Below are 22,258 nucleotides of genomic sequence, written 5' to 3' on the forward strand. Positions count from 1 at the left end.
AATTAAAAAAGTTTCTGACGACACCGGGATCGAACCGTAGTTATAACAGTCATAAGTAGCACGTGGTATTAAAAATAAGGCTACGATAACTTTTAGATCCGTGTTCAAAATTTTGCATATATATTATTGTTACACAAAATATAAGTAAATATTAAAATATTTAGATTTACAAAATAAAAAAATAAATTTAACTTACATATTATGAATATTAAATGAAGATCTATATTCTAAATAAATCATGACCATAATTGACAAGTGCTGAAAAATAAAAAGTCCACTAAAAAAAAAGGAAAAACTAATGAAATTTACTCATAAAAATATCTTTATCGTAAAATATAATTGATACTTGAAAGGTTATTTTTTTTTGTAATACTTAACTAAATTTGACATATGTCAGAATTAACAGAATACGTTCAGAATACAGAGTAAAATGAAGCGAAAAGTAATGCAAAACCTACATATTATGTCAAGTTTTTCATTCAATTATCACAAATTGTATATATGACAAAATTATGATTAGATGCGTTACCACTTGATGTTAAATGATACAGATTTCGTTAGAACATATTTAAAAACTTATATAACGAATTAGTGTTTAGGGTTCTACCCGCTGCAAAGTACGATACCATTACCGTAACGTAGTTTGTTCATGTACGCTACCTGTAATTTAGGAGTCGAGACAGAGACACTTTGAAGTAGTAATGTTCTGCAGGGACTTGTAGTGCCCTCGGCGACATCATATCTAAAACATTATATTGACATCATATCGAATAAAAATAGATTTAGGGTCCCTTTTTTAGCTTCCTATTTCCGGAGTTGTTTTTAAAACTGCGGAATTCCAGAAATACATCCACCAACGCCGATCACTTATTAAGAGACACGATTTCATGTATACATTTTAAGGTGGCAATCACGACTTTATGCTGTGTAAAATTTTGTGAAGGGAAGTTTATATCAATGTATCGCTAACAATCGGGTAAAAAGTTAAACTAAATCAGAATCAACTAGAAATAACAAATTTTGGATATAAATAAAGAGTTTTAACAAAGACTCAAAGTATTTTAGGTTTTGAGGAACAGCATTATAATACTGAAAATAGTCATTTAAAAAAATATAAACTTTTCGGGGTGTCTGAAGGAAATCTTATTTATTTAATAATTTAATATGATTTGTTATATATATTACACAAAACCCAAAACTTACTAAAAATCAATTGCAATGGTAATTTTCATTATCGAAGTGTCAAACGGTATTCAATTATTATCAACTATGTATTTATAGCAAAATGTTTAAATTCGGCTTATTTTAAACGTGTATATGAACATTTTCACCGTATTACATATAAATCTTTATATAATTAAAACCCAAGTCACGATCATAAGAACTTTACCATCTAAGTAGCCTAAAATAAGTGAATATGGTTTTTTATTTTACGAGCAACGTTGTTTCTCCGCCGGTTACATTATTTATGGGCGCTGATAAACATGAAAGTAAATCTAAAATATACAGTTATTATGAAACTATATTTAAAGTTCTCATTACTTCTATTTTGATGCATATACTTCAAAATTTATACTGTAAATCTGATAGACTACATTGAAAAAAATATTACTTCACGTTTTAACCTTTCAAAATAACAGTGTTAAAAAATTACATTTTTTCTAATTTTCAGATGAAGATTTAATAAAATGGGGCTGGCCAGAAGATGTTTGGTTCCATGTAGACAAAGTTTCTTCAGCTCATGTATATCTTCGCTTAGCACCGGTTAGTAAACTGCAAAAGAGCTTTAATAATTTTTTTTAACAATCGATTAGAATACCCTTGTTGTTTGTAAAATATGATAAAAGGCAAAAAAACTTAATAATAGAATATATGTAAAAAAATAATAATAGCTTAAATTTTCAGGTCTTTCCATGTACTTAAATCCAAACAATAAGTATTTATTGAAAACATTTGAATATGTTAAAACTTTGGTACTTAATACAAACAAACATAGGTGTTTTAAAATTTTAGGTACTATATTTGCCTCCCTTTATACTAATAATATAACAGTCTAACTTCTTATACATCCTGCTTAAGATAAATGAAGGCTAAATGAATGATAATTAGTAGACATAATAATGAATGAATTCTCTAATTTGAGTATTAAGGAGTTATTCGTAATCCTATTTATTAAGATTTAATGAAAAGGGGATTGATTATCTATGCATGCATTTATCTAATGCCCACTGCTTGTTCAAATGAAATTTTGAAAATTTACCTTGAAACAATAATGGTATAGAATATAGAGCTACATGCCTTTTATGCGTTTCTTTCATGAGTTATAATTTTTTCATGTGTTAATATATTTAATATAGTGAAACTTTACATTCCTGTTTATTTTTATATAGATTTTTATTATAGGTAGTTTATACTTTTTGTCTTAATGAGTAATTAACAGGCATGTATTGTTATTTTTGGAGTGCCTCACGCAAATGCTAACTGGCTCTGTTGATGATAGATTTAACTTCAAACATGATAGGTATATATAATTTTTTTTTATGGCTCCACAGTTATAAACCCTAAAAAATTTAGACTTCAGCAATTGTATGTATGCAATCCAACAGTTGTGAAGAATGGAACCTACAATTTTTATTTTAAAAATTGTTGAGTATAGTTTTTAAGTGATAATTAAAGTAATAATTTTTTTAATTAAAATTAATGTCAATACTAAATATTTCAGGGCCAAACCATTGATGATATCCCAAATTCAGTTTTGGATGATGCATGTCAATTGGTTAAGGCAAATTCTATAATGGGCAATAAAATGAATGATATAGATATTGTATATACTATGTGGTCAAACCTGAAGAAAACTCCTAGCATGGAAGTAAGTTATTTTTCTTTTATGGCAGGTATCTTGCAATTTGCTAACATGATAAATATAAATGGCACCTTTATTTTCCCCCAAACCACTTTGGCATTTCTGTGTTCTAATTAATCAAAAGGCATTGAAATAAGGTTATTTCAATTTATGTAAGCCTTATTTTAAGTGACAATTATAAATAATTGTATCTCAAGTAATATATTTATTTTGACTTTAATTAAAATTACTATAGTTATGGGAATTTTTATCTTTTGTATTGTGGGGATTTTCTGCAAGTAAGGTTTAATATGTGGCATAGACTGCGCACTCATTGTGTAATAGTCTTTTTAACTGAGTAAATCAAACAGATCTAATTTTTTTTTTTAAAAATTATGTTAATGGAACTGAAAGACCTTTTTAATAATAACATATTACTTCATTAAGCAATTACATACACTATGTAACAGTAGTGAATCAAAATTTTAAAACTGAAACTGATATTTGAAATTAAAAGCAAGTAAACCTTGCACATTACTAAAATTATTGTTTTTTAATTTTAAGCTAATTATTGTTAGTTGTTAATAAGTCTTCTAATATTTTGACTAAAGAACAAATAATAATTATCCCTTTGACCAGAATTTATCACAGGGCTAAGGTTTAGCTGCATAACTTTATAATCATAATTATCTAATAAATTCAGGTATTACTTTACAGAAATCCATCCTAAGAAAGTAATGTAAGTAACTAATATATAGCTACTACCGCTATGCAGCAGTAGTCGTGCAATGAAATGCACCGCCTGCCAGCCCGCTGATAAAGGCGCGTGCAGTAAACTATGCATAACATCTACCACTGTTAATTTACTCTACACTTGTTTCACCCTTCCAGGGGGCATCCTCAGCAGATGTTATACTGACCTGTGCCAAATACCGAGTCAATATAATATTAGGCTTTTATTATCATAAATAAATATTTTTATACTATTCTGTGTTTTTTCAAACAAATTGTATTGGAATGTCATGGTTTTCTCTAATTTTAGTGGTATTATATGAACATAAACCTTTACACCAACTTTTAGGTTTAAAAAAATATTGCAAAAATATCATTTTTAAAACCATATGCTGCATGCATATTTATAACCATTATGCACTACTAGCGTTTCGGTTAAGGTTAATTTATTTTACAGAACCAAATGTTTGTAGAAAATTGAAAACATATAATTTATCAAGCATTTTGATGAATTCTTAACACATAATTTTCCAATGTTATAAAACAATTACTAATATATTTTATCAATTATTTTGCAAAACAAAGTTTTATTTATAAATTCAAGTTCCAAACAAAAACAATTAAAACTGTGTATGAATTAATGATTCATTAATTTCAGGCTGGTCAAGTAGCTTTTCATAAAGATAAGGATGTAAGAAAAGTAAGAGTCGCTAAGCGATCTAATGAAATTGTAAATAGACTACAAAAGACTAAGAAAGAGGCATTTCCCGACCTAAGGCAAGAAAGGGAAAGCAGAGACAAATCAGAAAGAGAAGACAAAAAGAAACTTTTACGAGAAAAGAAGGAAAAGGAAAAAGAAGAAGAAAAACGTAAGAAGGAAGAGCAAGAGTTAAGAAGTTATGCCACTCTAATGAAAGCTGAAAACATGACTACTAACTATGATGGCAATGATTCTGATGAATTTATGTAAAATAAATATATCTTCAATTTACATGTTTCATCCTGTTTTTCTTGACAAAATAAATTCAGACACAATTTATGTTGAAACTAAATTTATTCCAACAGAATGCAAAGAATTTACAACCCAACTAGGATAGTTTGCATCAGGATAAACTTCTTCCATAAATCCTTTTACAAACTGAACAAACGTGCCATTTATAATATTATGTCGCATTGCTCTCATGAGTTGCATCTGTAACAATTAGAAATATATTAGAATGATGTCATGAATCATTTCAATTAGCATTAAATATAATACAATAATATTAAGTGTGGCTCAGATCTTAGAAACATGGGATTTGTATGATACTGAGTTCTACATTGTGAGCTATTAAGTAAAATAAATTTTCTTCTATCTATTGTTTCAGAAGATGTTAATATTGTTAGCTCTGGTGAATCATACAGGTCCGTCAGAACTGAGTTCACAGAACCAATTTATATAATGATAATTGCATAAAGATAGCAATCTTAGATTAGTTTATATGTAGAGTAATGAATGTGAGTGCAGCTTTGGAGGGCAGAGAGGATTGCTCATTGAACTAAGGTAGAATACTGATCCTACCTCAGATTGCCCTCGCTGATTGTGAAAGGGAGGGGCTTGGCATCTTTTTGTATTTGGGGACACATCGGTTTGTATTTTCTGTGGTTCTTTGCTTTGCCGCATCACACACATTATATTTACGGGGTGATATCTCTGATAGAGTGGATGATAATGAAATGGAAACCCTAAAATGTTATCTGTGAGGACTTTGGACACCTCTTAAAGGCGATGCGGAGGTATAGCGAGACGCGCTTGCTATGCGGGTTAGCGTGAATAGAGGCAGTTTCAAAGTAGGTTATTGAGGAGGCCTGAAAGAACTGAACTGTAAAATTTCTTACTGACATGGAATTTGTATAATAACAGTATCACCGGATAAATGTATAGAGCAAAATAAAATTATATTACTAACAAAATTAAAATAATAGGGAGTAATAAACTATTTGTCTTAATTTTTAAAATTACTAAGGATTACTGCCTATTTATTTATTAAAATGCAACTAATGATTATTTCTGCATATATTTATACTCGTAATTATTTCAATTTGTTTTTTTATAAGCAAATTGGGAGTTTATTAACTTGTTCTGTATATAATGTCGATTTTGTCGAACATTTAGGTTACTTCATAAATAATATAAGTTGTTATAAAACCCAAAAGTTAGGCCTATTATAGATCAGGCTTCCAATAAATAACACCTATCAATTTCTCATTGCACATAAGGTTATTGCAATAATCTAATAACATTAGTAATTTTCATATTGAACCTGCTACTGGGTAAGACAATCATATATCTCACTATTTTTATAACAGCAATATAACATAAAATATTCACATGACTTAAAATAAGCATCTTAATGAACTATAAATATTTTTGAGAAAATATACCTGAAAGGCAATGTTATGTACTGATATCAAATGGCAAGCCACGGTTTCTACTGATACTATACAATGTAAATAAGCCCTTGTATAGTTTTTGCATGTTGAACAAGTACAATCCTTATCTATTGGATTAGGATCAGTTTCATATTGTTTATGTTTTAAATTTAATTGTCCTTTGTTGATCAATGCACATCCAAATCTCTGTAAAATATAAAATCAAGGAAATTATGTAACTCATGACCCCTTGACATTGTTAGAATATTCTGATATAATATTTTGTACTTGAGAATAATAATATAGAGTATTATGTAAACCTAAATTTATACAAATATATAATTATGAATACACCAATCATATCATGTGATGATTGGTGAATGAAAATTTCAATGAAACCACAATTTTTATTGTTACTTGTAGACAGTACTCCTTTTTTTACTTCTTCAAAAGAAATTGTTAAGCAAATTTGAATGTCATCACTTCATTTTGCCAATCATAAACAATAATTAGTCATGCAATGATAAGTTTGCTAAAGTAATTTTCCTAAGCAGCATAATTCTCATATTCATTGATGACTCAAAATAACCATTTTACAAAAAAATAATACAAAAACCAAACTTACTGCAGTTCGTGTAGGATATACACAATCAAACATATCTATGCCAAGAGCAACACAAATCACTAAATCCACAGCCATTCCCACCCCCATTAAATAACGGGGTCTTTTCTTATCCAATATCTCAGTTCCTAAACTAACCATAGGCCAAAAATCATCTTTTGCTTCTCCACCACTGAAAAAAATTATCATATTCAATATAAAACAACAATAATGTAGAAATTATCCCAAAAAATAAAACCATTACCTCAAACCACCAATTGCAAATCCATTTACATTCTTAGTCATATGATCTTCTGCACTTTGTCTTCTTAACTCACTATTCAATAATCCTTGAACAATTGGAAAAATACTCTGCTCTAAAGGTCTTTTATGCGCTTTTAAGCATCTGTCAAGCCATCGGCTTGTTCTTTCTTTAGCTTCTTTAATGCGATTATAATCTTGGAAAGTCGTCTGCACCACATCATCAAGTTGCATCATGATATCAGCACCTGTTCTAGTCAACAAGTCAATATTACTTTTAACTTTGACAATTTAACTACCTTATTCAAACTTTCCCTTGAAATCTTTTAAACATAGATTCTGTTAGTACAGAAAATGTCTGTTGTATGTTATATTAGCTTACCAATACAATTTTGAATTTCAATAGATTTTTCTGGAGTTAACATAATTTCTGATCCATCATATGGAGATTTAAACTTAACCCCTTCTTCGGTGATTTCTGCAAGTTTCAATAGAGAAACCATCTGGAAACCACCTGAATCAGTTAAAAGTGCTCTCTTCCACCCCATAAATTTATGTAGACCTCCAGCTTTTTCTAAAACGTCTATGCCAGGCCGGTTGCCTAAATGATATGTATTGCCTAGAATAATTTCACAGTCTAGAGCTTCTAACTGATCTGGCAAAAGTCCTTTCATAGTGCCCTGTAATAATATATTTTCTTTAATAACCATATAGCAATAACACTTTTAGCACATATGATAATATTATAATACAAATAAAAAGTAGTTATGTTACTTAATGAATAAAAATATTTATTTAACCTAATAATCAGAAACTTTACCAGGTCTCAATAAAACATGTGTCCACATTTTGGTAAATCACCACAAGCAACCTTTTAATTTCACTAAGGTTCATGAACATGAAAGGCTTTTAGGGGTCCTATTCAAATGGTAAACATTTTATTTGCTAATATATTTAAAAAATAGAAACCTAAAGTTCCAACAAACTAGTGTCTAATGTTTACTATTTTATGTTATAGAAATTTTAAATAAGCAAGATATTTTTTAACACTGAAACAATAATAGCCAAAATTATATTTATTCTAGTATGTGGTTTCAATAAGTTTAACAATTTAATGATAGATTAAAACCTGTGTTCCAACTGGCATAAACACCGGTGTTCGGACATCACAATGTGGTAATTTCATAAGGCCCGCACGAGCCCTTGTTATACCGCATTCTGCTTGGACGGAAAAGGATAAGGCCATGACTTTTGGCTTATTAATACATAAAATCAAAATTTCCTTGAATATAATAAGAAAATCTTTAACTGCAACGAATATTTCGACTACAAACAATATAATAAATATATTCTGACATTGCCATATGGGTTTAAGACAAATGCTAAAGCCCACGCAGCCAGATTTTGTAAAAGTTTTTTTCAGCCGAGATTTTTTTAATGAATTATATTCAACTGAATTATGAACATTAACTGGTCGTAGACAATATTAACTATTTTACCTAACTGTAAGCAATCGGATTTTCACTTGTTTCAGTTCAGTTCTTTTATACTTTGTGGTTTGCGGTTTTACTTAATTCTGCAGTTCTCTTTGGTAACGGTAATTTTTTTATTGAAAACTAGTACTCATAATTTAAACTACGACAATGGTTTAGGGTATCAAACATATAAAACATACAATTGAGTTTTCTAAACATAGTTGTACATATCGGTCGCTAAGCCTCCTGACAGTAATGCCAAAAAACCAAGCTGTCCCGGCATAACCTAATGATATCACAAACATTAGCCTCTATTAAATTATGACCCAGAAACATCGCTAAAAACAAAGAGGTGCTGGGTGATGACGGAATAACATCAGAGCCGAAGTGCAGAGCACATTCGCAAGCTTCGAAAAATTATAAAGAAGGAGAAGGCGTATACCTTGCCACTATGTAGAATCATGGACGGCTTGATTTACTCCAGCAATACCACCAGCGATAACATCGAATTGTTACAATGTTTGTATAATCTCAACATGTCGGTCCAAGTACGAGAGAGAAGATCCCGAAAGACATACCATGAAACGGAGCGTTATCGCCATGGAAAATGCCTTCAAGCTCTTAGAATGGTTTTGATATAAACATAGAATATATCACCTACCTTCGATTTTACCGACGGCATCGTAGTCACGACAAAATCGAACAATTTTGGAAATTGATTTTGTCATGACTACGATGCGATCAGCATATGAATGTAATATGATACGATTGAGTTAAGGCCAAATCGATCATCATCAATATCAGAAGTAGGTTTGATTACATGTTTGGACTATATCACATATTAACTGTATGACTCGTTCAAATAATGTTCATTCTACAATACAATGACAACTGTCAAATATAACATGTCAAATTATTATAAGTCAAACCAGAGTAAGTAGCATTAGTGTTAAAAGTTATATTGAATAGTAGAAAATGGGGAGCCCAGAACGTGAACTTTGCCCTCCACCTACTGAAGAAGATGAGCTCACTCTACCTAGAGCAAGTATTAATAAAATGATTAAGGAGCTAGTACCCTCTGTGCGTGTCGCTTTTGAGTCAAGGGAATTAATTTTGAACTGTTGTACAGAATTTATACACCTGCTTAGTTCAGAGGCAAATGAAGTATGTAACCAAAGTAATAAAAAAACAATTAACGCAGAACATGTCCTTACAGGTAATGACAAACATAAATGTATACCTTTTTTGTATGTTTATTAAATGTTATATACTTTTTGTTTGTTTTGAATAGCTTTAGATAGATTAGGATTTAGCGACTATACCGTGGAGGCAGAAGCTGTTTTAAAGGATTGTAAAGCTGTAGCTGCCAAAAGAAGGAGACAAAGCACTCGACTAGAAAATTTGGGTATCCCAGAAGAAGAATTGTTAAGACAACAGCAAGAACTTTTTGCAAAAGTGAGTAACATTATTGTTATATTAATTAAATATTTTTAAAAAGTGTGTTGTTAAAGTTGTTCTGATGTTCAGTTTAATTTTACTGCAAGAAATTATTTAGTTCACGGACCCTTCTGCTCTGTGAACTCAGTACCGATGAAGCTGTAAAAGTCTTAGGGCTAACAGCATTAACATCTTCAGAAACAAAATCTTTTGTTTCCTTATTGTGTTATTGTTTTATTAATTTAAAATTACTATTTGGATTTTCATTGATTTATATTTTATTTATAACATAGTGATTGGCCATTTGCCTTTACATGTCTGAGAATTATTTTTAATGCCAAGCCTTATTGAATAAAGTCAAGAAACTGTTGGCTTAACTATGGGGATAATCAAAAAATTGTTTTAAAGGCTAAAAATTACTGCAAGGCACCATGCCTTGCAGTATTTTTACATTGCCTTTATAGCATTACTTGCATAAGACTCCAGAATGTATAGTAGTATATAGTCTGGATAATCCTGCTTGTGTGATAATTTTTAGTAGTTTATAATGCAAGTTAATAACTCTATAATTCAATATTGTGTATCCTTATGGAATGAAATTATTTTAAATTGATATTTTCATAAGTCCAATATATATATTTTAGGCTCGTGAAGAACAAGCTAAACAGGAACAGCAGCAGTGGATATTGTTACAACAACAAGGACTTGTTGGTACAGAAGGAATGCCACAGCCCTACGTTCCTCCTCCTGCCGGGCTAAAAAATGATGAAGATGAAGATGATGATTATTCTTAAGATTGTCAAAATGTAACCAACAAACATTTAAATTATAAGTAATAAAATATAAGTGATTTAAATTGATTTTTCGTTGATATTGTTACCTCTATTACAGTTAAAGTAAATATGCATTTGATTGGAATCTAGGTTCATTTTTTCTTTTATTGGATTAAATTTATACTTTTTGTTTAGCAATTGTCTTAAAGAGAAGTTATTCTATAAGGATTGCTAAAACTATTCCTACCTGTCAATAAATACTTCCTAAACACTAAGCATTGTTTCCATAATTCAAGTATCATGGATATGTAGACACTAAAATTATTTTTGTACTGTATTGTTACAAAGCACGTGTTACATTTGTCATGAACCTCAGAAGCCTCTAAACTTGTTGTACTATACTACTTGTTGTACAAGTAATAATGACCAAAATATTTCAGCCAAATTGTTACAATTACTTATGAACTTTCATAACAAAACTAAAAATTCAACCATGGTGTTGTCTCAAAGTCAATTAGTGTATAATCACAAATTAATGTGACAATTAGATTTTAACATCAATCCAAAATTACTAACAGCCTCTTCTTTGCCTGTTTCTTACCTTGTTATTAATCGAAAGTGCTCACAAACTAAATATAAATTTAAACACCAAAAAAGCTGAAAATTATCATTCTCGAAGTAGCAAGCAGGATCAGCCTGAAAATTATCAGTGTTTTAATATTTTGGTATCCTCTCGATAATAAAAAAAAAACTGCATTATGTTTCTAACAGAGTGAATACACTTATATTATCTTTTCGTCAAAAATAATTCTTCATATATAATATATTCATTAACACAACGGTGCGATAAATACTCCTTTGAATGTTCACTACTAACAAATATTATTTATTTTAGATTTTGAGTAGAAAAAACCTAAACATAATAATAATAATTACAAACATTGACATCTATAAAATAATTGATATTCTCACCAAAACCTTCAGTCTATGCTTGCCAGCTAGCTTGAGAAGAAATGAGGCTGAGGATGCATTCACAACACAATTTGCGTACATACTTATTTAATCGGGGAGCGTTTCTTTATTTTCTGTAGCATATTTAACAGTTAATCCTTTTATTGTAGTTATTGCACTAAACTGGTTAATCAACTGTATATTATTATAATGAAGATCAAAACAAATATTTTTACACAAATTATAACTGTAACACAAACGCTCATTATTTATATTATATTATAAACACCTTAAATTTTATGTAAACATATTATTACAAACATCGAAAAAGAGCAACACGAGATTTCTCAGCAAAAAAAATTATAATTACATGTCCCTACATTATTTTAATAGATTTAATTTTTAATCTATATACTGACATACGGTACTGTCATATATTAGGTAATTTTTAAAACATTTACTAAAAATATTCTCTATTTGGCTTCTATAATGCATGGTCCAAAATGAATGGTAGTGTTATAAACAAAAAAATCAGGAGACCGAAGCGTAAAATATTTCCAACTTCCAGTCCTGTAAAACGTGTACCTACATTTCATTACTTTTTCAAAGACACCTAAATACCGTGTTGTACATCTAAATTAATTAATTATTTATTAATTCATATAACAAATTTCTTAACGTGTACAAGTTGTCGATATTTTTTAATACGATTTGATTTGTGTACGAGGGAGATTCCCAAACTATTTAGGCCAAGTGATATCTTTTGTAAAATAAACTCATTCATGGAACCCTCATAGTCTAATTATTATCTTGTATTTAGGATTTTTCTACCGATACAAAGTACTTACGAAAATAAAAATTTTGTTGTTGATTGAGTAAACTTGACTTATAAGGTACGAACTAGTACTTGTTTACAACATTGATATTTATATCAATTTAGTACACGTTGCATAACTTCTACGGTATTATATACTTTCAAACAAGAATTTGAGTCCATAGGAAGAGGTCGATATTTTTCTTTTTTATAGACCCTTTATAAACCGATTTTCATCTCAAGGAGTGTATATTCACTTTGGGCATCCTATCCAGTGTACTTATAGACCCTTGACTAAAATTTTCGGCAAAATAATTTATAAAAGTCAGCCGAGATGGTAAAAATATTAGATTTTATATTCCTTTTAGTCCAAACAAATACCTGCTAGATCGTTATTCCTTCATTAATTTCATATTTTTACAAATTATGTACTAAAATATTAAAAAGATGTAGACATAATAAAAAGGTTTTTAGTTACAGAAATCGGATAATAGAAAGAACGAAGCAATAATTTTAAAACCACCGTGTCCTTTGCTGCCAAAAGATTCCGAGTGGGTAGATATTTTGGCAACTTCAGGTGCCACATCGACATATTGCGATGGTTTGAATGAAGAGAAAGTGCTGCAACAGGTAAATCATTTTCTAAATCTAAATTAAAATGTTTTGTTCCATCCATCTCAAAATATTATTTGCTTATCTCTAATCATGATCTGGTGATTTGACTAGTGTCGTGAAGTAAAATAGGTTCATAAAAATATACGGATACTGCCATATAGACAAAGACCCATGAACCATATCTTACTGCCCTAGTGATATTTTTAAAGCTTTCACAGATAGATTGCGAAAATGGATTGGAAAAGAAACCTCTCGCTATACTTTTTCCTAGTTTATTAGAAAAAGACCCACAAACACTAAAAGGAGTTTTAAACAGAGCTATGTCTACAACTGAAGTTACCAAACATTTAGTCGATTTGGGACAGAAGGCAAATTTTTCATTTATGAAAAAGACCAACCGCCTTATTCCCTGCAATAAGGTTAGTGTTTGATCTTTTTTCTTTGACTTATTGCGAATTTTTCGAATTAATTGAAGACACATTTCGTAGAAATGGATGGAAAGTTTAATGGAAGACAAGAGTCAATCAAATCACTCTCATGAAACCAAAATTGCAAGTGAGGGTAAGTGCTTTCGAAATTTTCATTTATTGTGTACAAAATTTAATTGAACACTTTCTCTCAGATGAACTAATAAATCAAGTTGACAATAGCGGAGAAGCCAGTGCAAAGTCGAACTTCTGGTAGATCTGCAAGAATCAGAGGAAGTAAATCCCAGTCATTACAGAGGTTTCGAAACAGTAAAATAATACAAAAATAAAATGTTTTTATTAGTAAGAAAAGTGTTTTTTTTAACGTTTTCGACTATTTTGTTCCAAATTACTTAAAAAAAGTTATAAGTGTGATACATATATTCCTATTTTATACTGTTCATATTTTTAAAAATAAAATTATTGCATTGTACTAGCAATTTTTGTATGTTCAATAATTAATCAAGATAATAATGTTCATTGCAACTATGTAAAAACTTAAAGAGAAATTTAACACAACGGTGTTTAACATTCGCCTCGTACTGGTGGGTATTCGCCGGGTCGTGGTAGCGTGCTTTAATAGGTTTTTAGTTCCTCTTAGCTGATTCATCATTATCAGAAACAGTTTACCAAAGAAAGCCTGTCTTCTGTCTGTCCTAAAATCAACTCAACAATCTATCATTATTATATTAATACACATACAGAGACAAGACAGTAAAGCAGAACAACGAAACTTGAAATTTGAGAGGAACTGTACGATTTAACTTTCTAATATAAGAAGTTTTTGTATTAGAACTTATAAAAAAAAGTTTCAATGATAACAAATTAATCTCGTGTGTATTTCTAACGAGGAACGTCAAAAACTTGAACATTACCAATTTTGACAATTATTTTCTATGTGAAGTAGTAAATACGATCGTAAATTATTATATACCAGATGGTTTATATAATAGTTGTACACAGCATTCGGTCTGTTCACCTTAAAAGTAGATGAGAGAGAATGTTGTGTGAAGTAAACCGCATGACTCTTCCATACAGAACGTTATTACGGTTCGGTACGGTACGGTATTAAAGTTACACGGTTCATTATAAACCTGTGGGGATAATGTCACAATTAATTCGCGCATTGTAGTACTATTGCACTTAGCCGTTATTCGAAGTACATTACAAACGATGGAACCTGACGATTATTCTCCCTTTGCTTGAAATGTAACGCCAGTCGGAATTTGTGTGTTGGTAACTGGACAATAAAATATGAAGGTTTACCTGCAACTACAACACTATAACCTTATCGATTAAATATTTAGATATAACTTTTTTTTATTGCAATCAGTCCGAATTTCTGAAGGGCTCTTTCAAATAATTTATGAAGGGTTCTAAATAAAATACATTAATAGCTCGGCGCATAAATATATTATACATGTTAGATATTAAAACGCAGTGGCATAGCTAGGGGGTGGCGAGCGGGGCGGCCGCACCAGGCACCACAAGCAGGGGAGGCACCAAAGTTGAAAAAATTTTTTTGAATTTTTTTTTTAATGATGAATAATGAAATGTTAAAAGAAAAATGAAAACCATAATTTAAAGTAAATAACATTTTCAACAACAAAGTTGTTAAATAATATGAACATTAAAAAAAAGTGAACAGTTACAAATTATAATATACACAGTGTTTAGGAGCGGTCAGACAGCGCAGTGGCGGCATTTAATAAACGCGGGCACCCTATGGGCGGTTTCTTTTGCGAACATTTTGTGTCATGTCGAATAAAACTAATTCAGTTATTAAAAGTTTAGGAGCGGCCAGACAGCGCAGTGGCGACAGTTATTGAACGCGAGCACCCTACGGGCGGCTTCTTTTTAGAACATTTTGTTTCATGTAAAGTAAAACTAATTCAGTTATTTAAAGTTTAGGAGCGGCCAGACAGCGCAGTGGTGGCAGTTATTAAACGCGAGCACCCTACGGGCGGTTTCTTTTACGAACATTTTGTTACATGTCGAATAAACTTAATTCACGTATTTAAAGTTTAGGAGCGGCCAGACAGCTCAGTGGCGGGAGTTATTAAACGCGAGCACCCTATGGGCGGTTTCTTTTGCGAACATTTTGTTTCACGTCGAATAAACCTAATTCACGTATTTAAAGTTTAGGAGCGGCCAGACAGCGCAGTGGCGGCAGTTATTACACGCGAGCAACCGACGGGCGGTGTCTTTTGCGAACATTTTGTTTCATGTAGAATAAACCTAATTCGCGTATATATAGTTTAGAAGCGGTCAAACAGCGCAGTGGCGGAAGTTATTAAACGCGAGCGACCTATGGGCGGCTTCTTTTGCGAACAATTTGTTTCATGTCGAATAACCTAATTCACGTATTTAAAGTTTAGGAGCGGCCAGACAGCGCGGTGGTGGCAGTTATTAAACGCGAGCACCCTACAGGCGGTTTCTTTTGCGAACGTTTTGTTTCATGTAGAGTAAACCTAATTCAGTTATTTAAGTTTAGAAACGGCCAGACAGCGCAGTGGCGGCAGTTATTAAACGCGAGCACCCTTTGGGCTGTTTCTTTGCGAACATTTCGTTTCAAGTCGAATAAAAATAATTCAATTATTTAAAGTTTAGAAGCGGCCAGACAGCGCAGTGGCGGCAATTATTAAACGCGAGAACCCTTTGGGCGGTTTCTTTTGCGAACAATTTGTTTCACGTCGAATAAACCTAATTCACGTGTTTAAAGTTTAAGAGCGGCCAGACAGCGCAGTGGCGGAAGTTATTAAACGCGAGCACCCTACGGGCGGTTTCTTTTGCGAACAATTTGTTTCATGTCGAATAACCTAATTCACGTATTTAAAGTTTAGGAGCGGCCAGACAGCGCGGTGGTGGCAGTTATTAAACGCGAGCACCCTACAGGCGGTTTCTTTTGCGAACGTTTTGTTTCATGTAGAGTAAACCTAATTCAGTTATTTAAGTTTAGAAACGGCCAGACAGCGCAGTGGCGGCAGTTATTAAACGCGAGCACCCTTTGGGCTGTTTCTTTGCGAACATTTTGTTTCAAGTCGAATAAAAATAATTCAATTATTTAAAGTTTAGAAGCGGCCAGACAGCGCAGTGGCGGCAATTATTAAACGCGAGAACCCTTTGGGCGGTTTCTTTTGCGAACAATTTGTTTCACGTCGAATAAACCTAATTCACGTGTTTAAAGTTTAAGAGCGGCCAGACAGCGCAGTGGCGGAAGTTATTAAACGCGAGCACCCTACGGGCGGTTTCTTTTGCGAACAATTTGTTTCATGTCGAATAACCTAATTCACGTATTTAAAGTTTAGGAGCGGCCAGACAGCGCGGTGGTGGCAGTTATTAAACGCGAGCGTCCTACGGGCGGTTTCTTTTGCGAACATTTTGTATCATGTCGAATAAAGCTAATTCAGTTATTTAAAGTTTAGGAGCAGCCAGACAGCTCAGTGGCGGCAGTTATTAAACGCGAGCACCCTACGGGCGGTTTCTTTTGCGAACGTTTTGTTTCATGTAGAGTAAACCTAATTCAGTTATTTAAGTTTAGAAGCGGCCAGACAGCGCAGTGGCGGCAGTTATTAAACGCGAGCACCCTACGCGCGGTTTCTTTTGCGAACAATTTGTTTCATGTCGAATAAACCTAATTCACGTATTTAAAGTTTAGGAGCGGCCAGGCAGCTCAGTGGCGGCAGTTATTAAACGCGAGCACCCTACGGGCGGTTTCTTTTGCGAACGTTTTGTTTCATGTAGAGTAAACCTAATTCAGTTATTTAAGTTTAGAAGCGGCCAGACAGCGCAGTGGCGGCAGTTATTAAACGCGAGCACCCTACGCGCGGTTTCTTTTGCGAACAATTTGTTTCATGTCGAATAAACCTAATTCACGTATTTAAAGTTTAGGAGCGCCCAGGCAGCTCAGTGGCGGCAGTTATTAAACGCGAGCACCCTTTGGGCAGTTTCTTTGCGAACATTTTGTTTAAAGTCGAATAAAAATAATTCAATTATTTAAAGTTTAGAAGCGGCCAGACAGCGCAGTGGCGGCAGTTATTAAACGCGAGCACCCTACGCGCGGTTTCTTTTGCGAACAATTTGTTTCATGTCGAATAAACCTAATTCACGTATTTAATGTTTAGGAGCGGCCAGACCGCGCAGTGGCGGCAGTTATTAAACGCGAGCACCCTTTGGGCGGTTTCTTTCGCGAACATTCGTAAAACACAAAGTGTTTTTTAAAAGGGCCCTAAATCACAAAAACACATATCTGTATTAATGAAATGTACAAGAAGATACATATGTGTTCAACTTTTAAGGACATGATCCTCTCCCTTAATGTATTAATCACAAAGATGGATTCATAAAGGGTTCAAAAAATTCTGGAAACACATTTTTGTTTTATACAAAAAGAGTGAGGATCATGTCCCTTTAAAAAAAAATTATTTTGATTTCTTTAATATTTTAAAGAAAAAACCAAATAGAGCTTCGGATTTTTTACTATTTTATGGGCAAAAAATTAAAAATTGTAACAAAATGTGAAAAGGTTAATATTTTGATGATTTTCAATTACATCATTTTTTTCAAAAAGTTAAAACTTTGAACCATAATTGAACTAAAAATAATTTTATATTTGGTATAAAAAGATAAATGATCGAATGTAACTACGACTTCTACAAGACATTTCTATGTGTGACAGCTGCAAATCTAACACAAGAATACTAAAAAGACGTAAAGCTCTTGTACAAACTTATTAACGTCTATAACTTGTAATAGTTTGTGTAATAGCGTGTAATGTATTTATTACCGAAGTAAGGATTATTAGAATCTTAAAAAGCTAAATATTTATTTTAATTTTCCAAATAACTTTATAGAAAATCTGAAACATTACTTTTAAACGTCAAACTTTATTAATGGAATTTGATAAGTGAATTATCTGTAAACTTTTTTACATATTATTACAAGAGGAAATGCTGTTAGATTGGTAAAAACAACTTTATGAAGATATTAGAATCACTCGAAATTTTGACAGGTAGAAATGAAAATACCGATACAAGGGCTCCTGCGGGGGGTTTATTGGTTTCTCTTCAATCTTTCACTTTTTTGGCTTATGTTGGATTTTGGGAACCAATGTTAAGGGAAATTAATGACGCACAATCGAATATGCAAAAGAAAGGGTTAAGTGTTAGGGAGTGTGCTATAAAATTGAAAGCTTTAAGTTGTTTCCTCACAGATTTAATAGAAAATATAACTGATTCTTGTTTGACTTTTGCTGAAAATATATGTTCTTAATTAGGAATTTTAACGGAACAACCTAGACGAATTTCTAAAAATAAGAAAATTGATGGAAGAGAAGTTTGTAATGAAAATATAACTTACAAGAACAAATTAAGGCGTGAAATAAGTAAAAGGTTGTCAAATATCTCCCTTCCGCCTTTTTTTCTTTTGAATTTCGCGGTTATGTACAAAGCGCTACAGAGCTCGTATCTGGCAATACTATACATAATTTGAAAGGTCTTGACATAACCTACAAAACGACGCTATGCATGATTAGTTTGGATATTGCGTTCAACAGTTATAGACGTGTAAACATGGAATTCACTAACGCCGAAATTCGCGCTATTTTAAAGTTTTCCTTCGTTAAAGGCAAATCCGCTAGAGAAACGTTCCGTGAAATTAATGGTGTTTTGGGGGATGGTACTCTATCACTTCGAACCGCGGAGGAATGGTTTCGACGATTCAGAGCCGGCGAAAACGACACCATGGATAAGCCAGCCGGCGGAAGACCTGTGACGACAAATACCGATCAAATCATGGACTACATCGAGTTAGACCAGCATGTGGCATCTCGTGACATCGCCCAGGAGATGGGAGTTAGTCACCAAACCATTTTAAACCATCTGCAGAAAGCTGGATGAAAAAAAGTTTGATGTTTGGGTGCCGCATGATTTGACGCAAAAAAACCTTCTGGACCGAATCAACGCCTGCGATATGCTGCTGAAACGGAACGAACTCGACCCATTCTTGTAGCGGTTGACTGGCGACGAAAAATGGATCACATACGACAATATCAAGCGAAAACGGTCGTGGTCGAAGGCCGGTGAATCGTCTCAAACAGTGGCCAAGCCGGGATTGACGGCCAGGAAGGTTTTGCTGTGTGTTTGGTGGGATTGGAAGGGAATCATCCACTATGAGCTGCTCCTATATGGCCATACGCTTAATTCTACCATTTACTGCGAACAACTGGACCGCTTGAAGCAGGCGATCGACCAGAAGCGTCCAGAATTGGCCAACAGGAAGGGTGTAGTGTTCCACCAGGACAACGCCAGACCACACACTTCGTTGATGACTCGTCAGAAGCTACGGGAGCTCGGATGGGAGGTTTTATCACATCCACCATATAGCCCGGACATAGCGCCAAGTGATTACCACCTGTTCCTGTCCATGGCGAACGCCTTTGGTGGTGTAAAGTTGAACTCAAAAAAGGTTTGTGAAAAGTAGCTGCCCGAGTTCTTCGCAAATAAGGAGGGGGGCTTCTACGAGGAAGGTATTATGAAGTTGCCGTCTAGATGGAAACAGATTATCGAACAAAACGGCGCATATTTGAACTAAATCCGATCACTGTAACACTTTTTATAAAGCATTGAATAAAGAGCAAAAAAGCGGAAGGGAGATATTTGACAACCTGTTACATGTGTGAAAAAGATAAAACAAGAAATATTAACAAGATTCGAACAGTTGCACGAAGTAGTTGGCAAATTCAGATTTCTTTCGCTCTCTCAGTTATTAAATAATCAGTTTGATATTGATCTTTGTGATGCACCTGATGACATAGACAAAGCAGAGTTTTTAATTGAAAGAAAGAGACTTTAGAATTTCGTGGAAGCTTCACCTTGTAAAGATACTTTGAAAACCGAAGGACCACTAGAACTCTTGAATTTTATACATATCAGCTGTCAGATTTTGTGCCTAATATTGTAATACTGCTAAGGATTTTTTTTTAACTCTCGAAGTAAATGTAGCCACATGCGAAAGAAGTTTCTCAAAATTTAAATTAATTAAAAACTACTTACTTAAGATCTACAATGTCACATAACAGATTAAATAATCTTGCAATAATGTCAATAGACCATGAACTAGTCGACATTGTTGATTTTGAAAATGTGATTAATGACTTTGCAGGCCAAAAAGCGAGGAATGTACTTATTTAAATTTTCCTAATAAATTTAATTAAGATCTAATGTTATTTAATATATATTTATTATTATTTTGAACCAAAAAAATTATATATTAACTACATTCTGTTCTGAATTTTGAAATTATTTAGACTCTTTAGGGGGAGGGCACCAAGCCCCAATCTGCTCCAGGCCCCAAATACCATAGCTACGCCACTGTTAAAACGTGTATTTTAAAAAATATTAAATCCAATAAATCTTTGTTTAATCTACAACTGACAGCCAAAATTTTTTCATTTCATAGGTATATAACCTAGTTACAGACTACAAACTTTAAATATAACAACTCAAAACTAGTACTTTTTTAATTAAAAAAAAAAATCTACCATATGATTTTTGACATTGTACTGCATCTTTTGTGTTTTTTTAAATGCACGTATCTAATTATAAAAGAATACTTAATATTTATTTATACAAATTCTAACACCAATTATAATAACATTAAAATACAAAACAGATCCGAATTACTTTAGGGATTGAATTAATTTTTTCGATTAATATTTAGAAACACTGCAAACGTTTTCAGCTTTTATGGCTCCATCTGACACGTGCGATGCAATTTGGAATTCGAACCAATAGCTAAAGTTTTCATATTTATTTATCTAAGTGTTTTCATACTTTATACAATTTTGAAATAAATAAATATTCATGTAGCCATGAAGTTACATGAAACATTTTTATTATCATTTTTTTATATCTAGTGGTAATTATGGATTGAACTTACATGATATTCTTTAAATTACGAAAATATCTGTCTTCATCTGAGGAAGAAAAGTCGCAGATTTTGGAAAAAGTAGAAATTTTCGTTTATTATAAATTCTATTTACAACATAAGAAATCAAGAAACTAACAATAATCTGATTATCACGACTAATGTTTTAATTATTTTAAGGAATAATTAAGTTATTAGGTTGTTATCAACTTTCGCATTACTACAGTTTTTATGTATAAAAGCATGTATAGATTTCTTAATAATTGTTGACTCCAAATAAAATCATCGATCCCTTTCATTTGCTTAAAAACTACTACTGTAAACTTAATTTGTCCGATGAATGTACTAGTAGATGTTCATAGTTTTAGGAACCAGATAGCACATGCTCCAAAATATACCTAATGAAGTCCTACACTCGAATTTGTTCTTGTTTTAATGGTTGTTACTCTGTTGAGTTTAAGTACATTTTGTCCACATTGTAACTAAAAAAATATTTTTTTAATGTAAAAAATCTTATATCCCTGAATAGATTTTTTTTCGACTAGTATTATTAATAAAAACGAAGCTAGATTGTACTTCAATGTTAATCAGAAGCCAAATATTCTTTATAAACTTTAAGCACAAATATTTGTTAAAACAAATATAAATGAAGGTTTTGGGAGACTTAAATATTCACTATACTATAATTACTCTTTGATTCTATAAGTACATCTACATAATCGGTAGGAAATACATCATTTGGTGTAAATGAACTAGCTGATTACCTTGATTTACGTTACGTTTTATATAGTCATTATTCGTTTGAACATTCGAATACCCACAGGGCATGTTTAATTAAAAAATGTGTAATGAAAAAAGACGAATTTAATAAAGAATGAAGTCGATTCTCATTTTGAAAAAAAAATTCAAAATCCAATTGCAAGAATATTGAGACTATCGATGTCTAATCGAA

The 22,258-nt window shown here is 32.2% G+C and overlaps 4 protein-coding genes across 7 annotated transcripts; 3 read left to right on the top strand and 1 right to left on the bottom strand.

The window, feature by feature from the left end:
* Positions 1-1,252: 1,252 nt before the first annotated feature.
* LOC137922043 (coiled-coil domain-containing protein 25) lies at positions 1,253-4,621 on the top strand. The gene is made up of 4 exons (XM_068764888.1): positions 1,253-1,490; positions 1,673-1,764; positions 2,723-2,869; positions 4,233-4,621. Exons 1-4 carry the CDS (start codon positions 1,418-1,420, stop codon positions 4,542-4,544), a joined length of 624 nt encoding a protein of 207 aa, XP_068620989.1. The 5' UTR covers positions 1,253-1,417; the 3' UTR covers positions 4,545-4,621.
* Tgt (tRNA-guanine transglycosylase) lies at positions 4,596-11,213 on the bottom strand. Of its 4 annotated transcripts, XM_068764885.1 has the most exons (7): positions 7,978-8,052; positions 7,669-7,897; positions 7,231-7,528; positions 6,853-7,096; positions 6,612-6,780; positions 5,999-6,193; positions 4,596-4,766 (listed from the first exon to the last, which is right to left on the bottom strand). In XM_068764885.1, the coding sequence occupies exons 3-7, from the start codon at positions 7,520-7,522 to the stop codon at positions 4,611-4,613; spliced, it is 1,056 nt and encodes a 351-aa protein (XP_068620986.1). In that variant the 5' UTR covers positions 7,523-7,528; positions 7,669-7,897; positions 7,978-8,052; the 3' UTR covers positions 4,596-4,610. The 4 variants fall into 4 exon arrangements, with proteins under 4 accessions (XP_068620986.1, XP_068620987.1, XP_068620985.1 ...); XM_068764886.1 differs by lacking the exons at positions 7,669-7,897; positions 7,978-8,052 and adding an exon at positions 11,135-11,213; XM_068764884.1 differs by lacking the exon at positions 7,669-7,897 and having other exon boundaries at positions 7,978-8,188.
* Positions 8,550-10,697, top strand: NC2beta (negative cofactor 2beta). The gene is made up of 3 exons (XM_068765278.1): positions 8,550-9,539; positions 9,615-9,778; positions 10,405-10,697. Exons 1-3 carry the CDS (start codon positions 9,299-9,301, stop codon positions 10,552-10,554), a joined length of 555 nt encoding a protein of 184 aa, XP_068621379.1. The 5' UTR covers positions 8,550-9,298; the 3' UTR covers positions 10,555-10,697.
* A 774-nt stretch (positions 11,214-11,987) lies between the features above and the next one.
* On the top strand, positions 11,988-13,618 carry LOC137921908 (uncharacterized). Its single transcript, XM_068764697.1, has 5 exons — positions 11,988-12,056; positions 12,779-12,928; positions 13,132-13,332; positions 13,402-13,474; positions 13,536-13,618. The coding sequence occupies exons 1-5, from the start codon at positions 11,988-11,990 to the stop codon at positions 13,595-13,597; spliced, it is 555 nt and encodes a 184-aa protein (XP_068620798.1). The 3' UTR covers positions 13,598-13,618.
* The last annotated feature ends 8,640 nt before the right edge of the window (positions 13,619-22,258 follow it).

The sequence above is a fragment of the Battus philenor genome, unplaced genomic scaffold, assembly GCF_028537555.1.
Source record: "Battus philenor isolate CCGP_79_NKW_IND1 unplaced genomic scaffold, ilBatPhil1.0.hap1 SCAF_2, whole genome shotgun sequence".
Lineage (NCBI taxonomy): Eukaryota > Metazoa > Arthropoda > Insecta > Lepidoptera > Papilionidae > Battus > Battus philenor.

Coding starts and splice junctions, on each gene's coding strand:
- LOC137922043 (XM_068764888.1), top strand. CDS start 1,418: ATGGTTTTTTATTTTACGAGCAACGTTGTTTCTCCGCCGGTTACATTA. Junction 1,765..2,722: donor TATATCTTCGCTTAGCACCG/GTTAGTAAACTG, acceptor TAAATATTTCAG/GGCCAAACCATTGATGATAT. Junction 2,870..4,232: donor AGAAAACTCCTAGCATGGAA/GTAAGTTATTTT, acceptor CATTAATTTCAG/GCTGGTCAAGTAGCTTTTCA.
- Tgt (XM_068764884.1), bottom strand. CDS start 8,094: ATGGCCTTATCCTTTTCCGTCCAAGCAGAATGCGGTATAACAAGGGCT. Junction 7,529..7,977: donor TTATGCCAGTTGGAACACAG/GTTTTAATCTAT, acceptor ATATTATTACAG/GGCACTATGAAAGGACTTTT. Junction 6,194..6,611: donor TATATCCTACACGAACTGCA/GTAAGTTTGGTT, acceptor TATATTTTACAG/AGATTTGGATGTGCATTGAT.
- NC2beta (XM_068765278.1), top strand. CDS start 9,299: ATGGGGAGCCCAGAACGTGAACTTTGCCCTCCACCTACTGAAGAAGAT. Junction 9,540..9,614: donor CGCAGAACATGTCCTTACAG/GTAATGACAAAC, acceptor TGTTTTGAATAG/CTTTAGATAGATTAGGATTT. Junction 9,779..10,404: donor AGCAAGAACTTTTTGCAAAA/GTGAGTAACATT, acceptor TATATATTTTAG/GCTCGTGAAGAACAAGCTAA.
- LOC137921908 (XM_068764697.1), top strand. CDS start 11,988: ATGAATGGTAGTGTTATAAACAAAAAAATCAGGAGACCGAAGCGTAAA. Junction 12,057..12,778: donor TATTTCCAACTTCCAGTCCT/GTAAAACGTGTA, acceptor TTTTAGTTACAG/AAATCGGATAATAGAAAGAA. Junction 13,333..13,401: donor GCCTTATTCCCTGCAATAAG/GTTAGTGTTTGA, acceptor CACATTTCGTAG/AAATGGATGGAAAGTTTAAT.